Source organism: Triticum dicoccoides, chromosome 4A (assembly GCF_002162155.2).
Source record: "Triticum dicoccoides isolate Atlit2015 ecotype Zavitan chromosome 4A, WEW_v2.0, whole genome shotgun sequence".
Classification (NCBI taxonomy): Eukaryota; Viridiplantae; Streptophyta; class Magnoliopsida; order Poales; family Poaceae; genus Triticum; species Triticum dicoccoides.
The window spans coordinates 617,218,048-617,229,102 of record NC_041386.1 but is presented as its reverse complement, the minus strand read 5'-3'; the positions used below and the strand labels follow the sequence as shown (position 1 = coordinate 617,229,102).

Sequence of the window (11,055 nt, the reverse complement as noted above, 5' to 3'; positions counted from 1 at the left end):
TGGGGGGGGCTGGAGCGCATTCTTTTCATTACTAAACAGATCGATCCGTCGTCCCACCGAGCGCTGCAGGTCATTTTCACCGCGTCGCGCGACGCTTCAGCACACACAGTCGGCCGATGCTCCACGAACCGAGCCAGGGGTCACCTCGTTCAACGGGCCGATCAGCAACCAAAAGCCCATGTAGCCTAGGCACGGCCGCACGAGATTCTTCCACCTGTTGCGTGCGTACTCCATGCCCTTGAAAGAGAAAAACCTAAGCCGATCTCCCCAGTCCCCCACGATACCCAGATTTCGCAATTAGGCTCAGCGCTAGTGCGTTGTCGCGTACCTTCCGCTTCGGTTCCTCTCGTCCGCATCCTCGCTCAGGTATGTTCTTATGCCCCAAAAATTGGATCTCTTCATCTTGCCACAAAAAAAATTGATCTCCTCATCTACCGGCTGTTGTGCCTCTTAGACGGCATTATTATCGTTTGGATTGTCCCTTTTACTCCTTCCAGTTCGTCTGTTGATTATTCCTTCCGTTTATGTCATGCTAATGGGATCATCGGCACAGGCAGCCCCTTTCTTCCATATTTCCCCCACTGCTCTTGTTAGGAAGATGTGCACTATCAATTCATGACTGTATTTCAGGGCCTCAATTCATGACTGTATGTGCAAACCTATGTGTGTGACAAAGAGATAACTTGTAATTCCATGCATTTCAGGGCCTCAATTCATGACTCTATGTGCACTATCTTTCAAGCTTTCAAGCTTCAAGATGCATGCACCACAATGTGTATTGTTCTTTTTGAATATTCCACAATGTGTATTTCGTACCCTAGATTCTTTCTCATTTACTCCCAAAGCAATTTCTCATGACTCAACAATATAACCTTTAAGATAGGCAGGTGCGACAACGCGCGCCTTTATGTTCTAGTTAAGAATAGGGAAATACGTACAAATTGGCATATTTTGAAATGGGTACATGCCAAAAACCGAACAAAGCACACCCTAACAGTGCATGCGAAGTACTCCTCGTTCTGGTCCCTCTGCCTAATGTCTTCAAAGGTGGGATGAGCCACCTCGATGTATGTCATATATATGCGTGTCATTGAAGATGCGGCGGTTACTCTCATTTCAGCATTCCATATGATGTGTATTAGATAGAGGCTGAAGCGCTCCTTTGGTCAGCATCCAGATGCTGCAAATATCCCTCCCACCATGCATCCACCAAGGGTGAGTTGGACACTATTTTTGAAGATAAATGGCCGTCCATCTAGGAGATCACCAACAAGCGGACCATCGAAGTGAATGGGCACTCCAAAACAAAGTGGGTGGCAGTCTCCAGGGCCACAAGGTAGAGCTAACAAACCAGGTCATGCGGCCAACCTCTCACCGCCAGGTGGTCGGTTGTGAGGATCCTGTTGTTGAGAACTAGCCGAGAGAAAAGCCTGCGCTTCGGCTCAGCATGGGCCCACCAAATCTTGTCAGTATAGAATCTTGGATGAGAGCCAATGAATTGCAACAGGTAGGCAGAGCTAGCCCAATATTCCCTACTGACTTCCCAGTTTCAGGAATTGAAAGAACAAGAAAACGGCATACACAATATAAGCCATGGTAGTCTGACCGGCTAGTGCCGCTCCTCTTGTGAGAAGAATCGACTGAGTAGTGTAGCGCCCTACTACACCGGCATGTACAGCAGGGATTTTTCTTTTTGACAAAAAACAGCTAGTGCTGATTTCATTTCATTAAGAGGAGGCCGAGACGCCGGGTTACAATCGTTAGAGGCTAAATATGTACAGCTAGGCAAGTAAAAGAATTAGAAAGGCCTAGGGCTAGGTTTAAATCGTGGATGTGCTGCCCCTAGTCCAGACTCCAGAGGCATCCACATCGCCCCCACAAGGCACCACCAGTGCACCACAATCGCCGTTCCTCACTGATCAAGGAGCAAACCTCAGTGACCGTGGTCACCCGGTGCTTAAATATCCGGGCATTCCTCTCCTTCCATATGTGCCACCAGGCACAAATGACGAGGCAGTTGACCTTCTTTCTTTCCTATATGGAGAGAGCCCGGACGGAGTCGATCCACCAGTCTTCAAGGGAGGGCTCATCAGCACTTGGCGGGGTGATTTGGGCATTGAACCTTTGAAGGATCATCTGCCACAGCAATCTGGAGTATTGGCATTGAGCAAACAAGTGTACGGCAGTCTCCGGTTGCTGATGGCACATATTGCAGGTCGGTGTATGAGGCTAGTTCTTCTTCGCAAGTTGGCCAGTTGTATTGCATCGCCCTTGGATGGCAATCCATGTGTGCATTTGGCATTTAGGAGGGGTCCGATAAGACCAGATGAGTATTTTGTGGTTGGTCTTGATCCTTCCCTGGAAAATCATCCGATAAGCAATTCGAGCCGAGTATTGCCCATCAGTCGTCCACTTCCACATGATATCATTAGGTTGCGTTGGCGAGAGGTTGACTTGGGAAGTGATATTCCAAACATGCACATATCCAGCGAGCACCTGGGTAGTCGGGTTATCCTTGATGCATGTGATCCACTTGGGTCAGCTAGTGTCCTCACGAGCAATAGCTTTTGACCTCTGCTGTGAGAGTGTAGGTGGGGGAACTGATTTTTGAGCAACGCACCTTGCCACCAGTGGTTGTGCCAGAAGGACATGGTGGCTCCAGACCCGATGATGATGTACGACAGGGATTAATTGAAGAGGTTACTCATTAATTAACGGTTGCCATGCAACATGACACAAACCCTAGGTGATGGACTTGATCCATCACGAGTAATATAGCAGGGAGATCTCCGTCAATCGATCTGGCTCCGCTCCCATTTCCTGATGCCCTTTCATCGTGCATATATACTGATCGGTCCCCTTTTCATAGGCGAACACCACTAACTCCCACATGACGAACACCGGAGTCTGCCTTTGCTCAGCTAGGTTTGTCCTTTTCTTTTTGCGAAGATTGCTTGGTCAGGTTATAGATGTCAGAGCGAGAGCTTGCAGCTTACTAGCCTTCTAGGGCCTCCATTGGTTCATAGGATAGGATTATCATAGAAATAGGAAACTTCTAAGAAATGAAATTACATGTATCTTAATTTTTATGAGTAGGAATAGAAAAAGAGATGTCATTTGGTTTACATTGTAGAAAATTTTCCATTGAGTCCAGGCTAACGTTTCTTTTCCTTTGAAATATAAAGGATAAAAACCAAACCTATGTAGAAATTGGAAACCATTTCTATGAACCAAAGGGCTCTAAAGGAAAATTTCCTATGAAATTCGTTCAAACCAAAGCAAGCCTAGGTTCTCAGCTAAAGTATCTGGAATGAATTAATCAGTAGCAAGTAACTGTCAAAACAAAAACAACAACAAGCAACTGCCAGAAGAAAAGAACCTATCAAGGTTGCGGTGGCGACTACAGTCGTGGGAGGAGAAAGGCATCAGGGTCAGGGTGAGACAGAGAGCAAGGACAATCCATTTTTTCTAGTCCTCAAGCCGTAGTCTTAGTCAACAGTGGTTGCTAAGGTGGCATTGCCTAGTCAGCATTGGTTGTGGTCAAAACCGTTTGCCTTGGTCCAAACTGAGTAGGGTTGTTTTTTAGACCTCAAGGTCAGGTGAAGGTGTATATCTACTGGTTTTGGAGTTGAGAGTTTTAAATTAAACCATGCAGTTAGTTTAAGGTTGAAATGTGATTTTTTTTCTGTTCAGTATTAGGAAATCAAGCATCCATAAATACAATCTATTGATAACCTACGATTCTAAATTTTTTTTGGTATCAACCATGTAGGCCAGGATAAGTGGTGCTCCACTTGGCAATGACAGGTTCTGGCCAACATTATGCCGGATGCCGCATACTAGCAGAATCAATCAGGCAAATAGGGGCAGCCGCCTAACTTCAGGAGGGCGCCAGCCGTCGGGGATTTGGGAGGGAGAAGATACCGGACAGTCTACTCATCTGCGCGTCATGGGCCGACCTACGATGCCGGATCTAGGTGTTGGTGGGGGAGGAGGATGGAAAGAGGGTAGCACGCGTGTGATTTTCCTTAAGTTGGGAGGGTGGTTTCAAGAACGCCATCGTGATTAATTTGCGAGTGTCAAACATAAAACATGATTTCATTTGTGTCTTTGATGTGTTTCACCGAGAAATATCGGCGCTTGGTTTTTGAAACATATATAACAGTCTTACATGAAAAAAACATATATAACATCGCACGTATGAGTCGCCATTTTTTTCGTAAAAAAATCACAACAAGTAGCTGAGCGGTGAGCCGATCTCCCACACTTGCAAGGATCGTCACCTCTCTTGGGCTGTCTCGCCGGACGCCGCAACCTTATTTGCATATGTCATATGGTCATCGCTATCGATTGATCATCAGATAGACTTGGACAATGGTGAACTGTTGTAGGCCTAGAGCTTGAGCTTGCCACCGTACTCCTCAGGGAGCTGGGACTCGTCGATGGCGTCTCGAAGTGTGGCATCAAGGTCCCTATCAGCGACAAACACAAACTTCTTCTTGGTCTTGTCATCGATTAAGGGGTACACAATCTTCCACGCAGCCATGAATATGTAGGGCACGTGGATCAGGAACACGCGGCCCAGCCGCTCTGGGTAATAGCTCTGCATGATGTCCAGCCCCGCCAGGTACCCCCGGATGTCGCAGTTCGCATACCCCCATCCCTTCAGGTCTATCACTGCCGCAAACTTCTCCTGCCCTGCCGGCAGCCTATAACGATCCAGAAAAAGCCATCAGTTAACCACTCGATCGATCAACTGTTAGATACTCCCTCGGTAAAGAAATATAAGAGGGAATAGCTAGTTAGCACACTGAATGCATGCAAAAATGGCTGATCTATGTGGGGCATATACCTGGTGCAGATTTTGTCGAAAACATAGACCACATAGCGCTTGAGATCTTCGTGATCACGCCGGACAGGGAAGTGGCGCCCACCATAGAGATACGATATGGGGCGACCAAGACGGTCAAAACCTTGGTGGCGGTCCCTTCCCTTTGCGATCTCGCCGCGCACCTCGTCTTCGGAGATGAAACCATGGGGCTTGGTGACATGCTTCCAGGCAAGATACCGGAGAAGCATCGCCGATGCCTTGTTGATGTTTTGGTCCCGGGCACGTAGGAACCGCCGCAGCGCAAAGTCATCCTCCTCCTGCACGCGAACGACAGTGATAGATGAACAAATGGATCATCATCCAGGTGTACATATGTGATTGGAAAGCAGGTTATATGAGGATGATTGACAGAGAGATGCATCTATCAAGATCGCTAGGTGGTTTATGAACCTGGATGTAATCTTTACTTGTAGAGTTTTTTTGTACTGCCTTGACCGATGATGTATAGATCGAAAGTTTCTCCCGTAAAAAAAAGATAGAAGTGCTAGATGGAATAACAAAAGACTGATGAACCAGCCGTACGTCCTCTCCGGGAAATAAATTAACTATGCATCTAGGGTGGTGTGTGATTGAACTGGTCGATCACTGCGGTGTGATTGAACGTAGTCGTTCGACAAATTGAGGAGGAATAAGGAGACGATTGATATATATGTTGCGGTACCTTGGCAGAGGGGTCCTGTGCCTCGACGACCTCCCTGAGCTCCGCCACCTTCTTCCACTCCGCCGCATCGCCGTCGCCGCCATGGCCGTGTTGGCGCTCATCAGTACCGTAATCCATAATGATTCCTGCTGCGATGGTGGCGCTCGATCTGCTGTGTTGGTGTGAGAGTGGCGGGAGGATGGATCGGTTCTTATAGCCGGAGAAGGCTTGGCCTTTGGGGTGTAAGAGGCAGAGAGATGGGTGATCGGTTGGACTGTGAGTGAGTGAGTGAGGTGTCCCACTCCCATCTACTTCTTGATGGTGTATATTGATGGATTGGTTGACGCTGAAATGGACTTGAACCTGCTAGGAGTAATCTCCAGCTTCAAAGGACACCGGCCGGTCGGCAAATCAAGATTAGCACTAGCTGACTCCATGTTTCAGAAAGCAGAAGCGCGTACGCATCAACTTATTTACCCGCCCATGACACTAACATCATCATAGTAACTTCTCTCGCCAGTCGCGTAAGTAGAACGTACAACACTTGCTTTCTTCGTAATTATAATAAGGAACTTGGCCACTTGGGAACTAAACAGTGAAGGGTAATGGCGGACGGAGACAGTACGCCCAAAATAAAACAAAACTACACATAACTGTCCACTCCTTTCATTACTACTACTCCGAGAGAGAGAGAGAGAGAGAGAGGAGCAGATGCTGTGAGCACTGATGTGAGTGAGTGTAGTGTTCCGTCTCCATCCTCTGTTATTAACCCAGCTACAGGCGGACACGGATTTGGTGAGCATGGTTCCACGCGCATCCTTTGTGAATAGTAAATTCGAAACAAATATTATAAAAAATAAAAACCTGAAAAAATTGTAACATACATAGTCGTCTGGTATACCCGCGTATGAAATTTCACAAAGAAATGACATTCGTGGTATTCTAGGCAAAAATGACAAAATCGAAGCTATATTAAAAACATTGTTTAATGAATAGTAAGGCCCCGATTGTATTTTCTTCACTAAGAATACCACGGATGTTATTTCTACATCAAACTTCCCATGTGAAAAGAATGGTCAACCAAGTTTGATACCCCAAAATTGTAGAATTGTTAAATTTGTCTACTATTTTTTTTTTGAATTTACTATTCATGCGGGTGCACATGAAACCATGTTCACCTTTGTATTTTCGAGCTACATACACACAAGTTTGTTTTACTGCACTTTGGCTAGATCATAAGCGTCATGTACGCAAGTTGGTTCAAGCCAGAAACGTGCTATGTTCACGTTGTGGCTGAATAGGCAGTAGTGTTTGTTTACTTCTGTAATCGTGTAAGATTCACCACGATGTGTGCGTGGGGATGGCACGGGTATAACGGATCGCGGGTGATCAGTTTGTTACGAACTGAATAAAGGAAAGAGCAGAAAAGACGCAGTCAGTTGCGCGTCGTAAAACTCTGTCTCCTCTCTGTTTTCCCTGTTCATTCGTGTTCTTCAGAGTTGAGACTGAATCCACCCTCGCGTGTGTGTGTTGATCTGGTCTGCTCTAATATCCTCGGCAGGAAGGAACCACTGAAACGGACCGCATACCCGTATGCCGGTATGTGTCTCCTATCTTCTTCAGAGCCCATCCAGTTAGACTTCATCACTGATCCTACGTGCCATGTTGGAGTAACATCAATCTCACGCCAGTAAGCTTGGTAACATGGAAAATTCCGTTTATTCGTAAGGACAAGTAGCTAGCATTCACACTAGATAGTAGTAGGAGAACGAAGCCGGATGAACAGTAACCCAAAAAAATAGTAAATCTTTACAAAATATTCTGAAACTTTTTGTAGATGATCGTGTTGGTGTCGCAAACATGCTTACAATTTTCATGAGAAACAGAGCAACAGCGTTTTGTTGGTGAAAAAAAAATTTGGGGGTAACATTTGGTGTTCAATTTTTTTTCACATGCCTTAACTTCTTTGCCTCAAAAATTGCAAGTAGCATTTGGATGTGACTAACAGCACACAAAAATTATGTATTGATTTTTTTGATATTTCAAAAATTATTTTTGGGACCGAGAGCACGTGTTCCCGAGAGTCGAATTGAATTTCCGGATAATGCGTTCCTTATTGAGAAAATTCCTTATTTGACACTGTCTTAAAATCTGGTTCCTTATTTGACACTGGAAAAGTTTTTCTTCCCTATTTGACACTAGTCCTAAATTTTATTTTCTATACGACACTTCCTTCCATTTTGAGCCTAAATGACACCCGAAAAGACGATTTTGCCCCTCATGCGGTATGTGTGTGCGCGTGTGTGTGATGTTGCATGTGTGGGTGCACGCGCACATGTGTGCTGCTGTTGCATGTGTGTGTGCATGTGTGCCGCTGCGTGTGTGTTTGCTACTGCGTGTGTACATGCGCGTGCGTGTGTGTGCTGTTGCGTGCCTATGTGCTGCCTGCGTGTGTGCTGCTACTGCGTGTGTGTGTGTATGTGTGTGTGTGTGTGTGTGCTGTGTGCGTGTGTGTTGCTGCGTGTGTGCGCGTGCATGTGTGTTGCTGCGTCTGTGTGCGTGTGTGTGTGCACGTGCGCGTGCGTGTTGTTGCGTGTGTGTGCGCGTGCGTGTGTGTTGGTGCATGTGTATGCGTTGCTGCGTGTGTGCTCCTGCCCTCGCACTGGTGCTGCGTGTGTGCGCTATTGCCCCCCACACGCATACCACATGAGGGGCAAAAAAGTCTTTTCAGGTGTCATTTAAGCTCAAAATGAACGAAAATGTCATATAGAGAATAAAATTTAGAACTTGTGTCAAATAGGGAAGAATTTTTTTTCAGTGTCAAATAAGGAAGCAGATTTTAAGATAGTGTCAAATAAGGAATTTTGCTCTTCCTTATTATAACTGTGAGACTGCCCTGGAATTGCCAACTTGATAGTGAAAGGCAATGGCAGGCGAGAAACCATGCGCACATACAGTTGGACTTGAGCCGCCTCACGCTGTGGTTGAGAGAAAGAAACTTGGCATCCGTTGGTCCTCACGTTCCACACGACACGACTCGACACAGTGTTAAGTAAACTGCTGGCGAGTTGATGGTCCAGGCGTGTGATGAGCAAGTTATTGGACAACAACGGCAAGATCGCGATGGTTTTATGGATCGCTCATGTTTCCCCTCGTGCAGCTCGCTCGTTCTGTAACCACACCATCCATGAGACATACAGATTTCCTCGATTTTCTTATGTGTGTCGTTCCTTTGCCTTCTTCGGTGAATTAGTCGTTGCTTTTTACTTCTCATATTACATCGATCTTAAGTTTGACAAAATTTCTAAAAAATAATATATACCAAATCAATATGTGAATGATGTGAGTAGTTGACAATGCCGAGTAACATATTTTTTTTATTTTTTTTTCTAAATTATGTTATGATAACTTTAGGAAAGGATGTCAGAGTGAGAGATAACAGCACCATAAGTTTATAAGTTATGGCATGAGGAAATGGATACAGACCTTAGATTCTAATGCTATAGTTAGATGTTCTATCTTAATTGTTTGAACTATTTGTGGATGCTTGATAGGGCTTAGGGTATAATAAGAAGTATGTATGAGTGCATGGATTAGCGAAACATAAACTTAGGTTTTATCCACACAATCATTATCAAACTACAAAACTTATTGTAAGGGATTGTGGGTAACAACAACTACGTGATCTTCCCGCCGAGAATGATTTAGTATATATAAAAACAAAAACGGTTTGTCCTTAGCACAATTAAGAATTGATCCACTTACCCTGCTCCTTTTACTTTTGTTGTAGTTTCAATTATTATAACGTTCAATCAGTTAAACAAACAACAACCAATCTTTCCAGCACTTCCAGTGATCATAGCTAATTTGCGCGCACCAGTTCCTTCTACTACTCGTTGGATTTAGCACTCTACTTACCGAAAAAATATACAATTGATCCCCTACACTTGTGGGTTATTGGCATCCTACAAGAAGGATGGCATTGTGGTGTGTTTTTATTCCCTAGTTTCATCCCTGTCTGGTGAAACTCAGCTAGATACGGCATCAGCAAGAAACTTCTGAAGTTTGCGCCCCCTCTCCCCTCACCTACCTAGTAGGAGTTAGGATTATCTTCCGGGCCTCTTCGATATTGGCTTCACTAAGATGGCTATCTATCCAGCTTGCAGCCGTCGGTGTATTCTGACTAGTAGAAAAAGGGTCAAATGTGAAGCACATTAGTGCCGATTTGGTTTTGAGCCGGCACTAATGTGTGCATTAGTGCCGGTTCCAACGGCTAGCCGGCCGCTCTCATTAGTACCGGTTCGTGGCGAACCTTTAGCACCGGTTAGTGCCACGAACCAGTACTAAAGTGAGTGGTGGCAGGATGTTGTCAGTCCGGGGCCCCTCCAGCACCTTTAGTACCGGGTCGTATCACGAACCGGTACTAAAGGTCATCCTACATACACCCTTCGTCCACCCGAGCTCGCTCTGTTTTTCCCCTTTCCCCTCTCCTCTCTGTTCTTCCCCTCTTTCTCTCAAGCTCATCATACATTTTGCCCAAAATTTGTTAAGATTTGAAGGCCCCCATCCATTCAAATGATCACAAAGGTTAGCAACTTTGTCCTTTCATCTCTCATTGCTAGATTAGCTCTTGTAATGCTTTATATAGTGATTGATTTGTGAGTTTAGTAATTTGGGAGGAATTATATATATGTGCTAGTATTTGATTTATATGCAATCTGAGGTTAAAAATAACACTTAGTTTGCATATGTAGGTGTGGTTTACTTAGTGCCTTATAAATCTTCGTCGTAACCACCGTCGATTGCCCGCACTGTCCCGTCGCCGGCACCACCTTGTGGTGAGCCTCTTGTTCATGAATGTTTTATATAAAAGATTGATGTTTGTGTGATTTGGATATATAGTTACTCGTATAATTATCTTACCCATATGTTGTTTGTTATACGTAGTGCCATGGTTTTGATATCCGTCCCCGTCGGCCCTCGTCCGGATTATGATTCGGATGTGGTATATTCTCTTTTAAAACTATTTGTTGCATTTCGTGTTTTTGACAAATTATGCCCATCAAGCTGACATAGATATTTGTATGTAGGAGTATGTGAACCGGAAATTCCAACCGACTCTATTGTCGAGAGGTTAAATTTAGTTGAAAGAGAAAACGAGGATTTGAAAGAAAAATTGAAAAGAATTAAGGGGGAGAAGATGGAATTGGAGTTGCATGTTGCCGATGTCGTCGATGATAACAAGATTAAGATGGAGAAAATATGCTTGAAGATTAGAAAGATTAGAAAATATGCCATTCATAGTAAGGCTTGGTATCATTATGTTGTTGGATCAATTGTTACCTTAGTTGCGATCTTGATCGCATTTGTTGTTGCATTTAAATTCTTTAGCTAGAGAGTTATTTGTTTGTTGCATTTAAGTGTTGTATGAACTTTATGTATGAACTTGTATTAATTTGGTCTTTTCGGTGTTGTGTAATGAAGATGAGCCGACAATGGATGTACGATGACCGATGCTCTCTCG

At 44.7% G+C, this 11,055-nt stretch overlaps 1 protein-coding gene across 1 annotated transcript; it reads right to left on the bottom strand.

Moving 5' to 3' along the window:
• Window positions 1-4,079: 4,079 nt before the first annotated feature.
• LOC119287387 (phosphatidylinositol transfer protein 3-like) lies at window positions 4,080-5,777 on the bottom strand. The gene is made up of 3 exons (XM_037566926.1): window positions 5,553-5,777; window positions 4,853-5,148; window positions 4,080-4,709 (listed from the first exon to the last, which is right to left on the bottom strand). Exons 1-3 carry the CDS (start codon window positions 5,667-5,669, stop codon window positions 4,394-4,396), a joined length of 729 nt encoding a protein of 242 aa, XP_037422823.1. The 5' UTR covers window positions 5,670-5,777; the 3' UTR covers window positions 4,080-4,393.
• Window positions 5,778-11,055: the final 5,278 nt, after the last annotated feature.

Coding starts and splice junctions, on each gene's coding strand:
- LOC119287387 (XM_037566926.1), bottom strand. CDS start 5,669: ATGGATTACGGTACTGATGAGCGCCAACACGGCCATGGCGGCGACGGC. Junction 5,149..5,552: donor CACAGGACCCCTCTGCCAAG/GTACCGCAACAT, acceptor GTTCGCGTGCAG/GAGGAGGATGACTTTGCGCT. Junction 4,710..4,852: donor TTCGACAAAATCTGCACCAG/GTATATGCCCCA, acceptor GGATCGTTATAG/GCTGCCGGCAGGGCAGGAGA.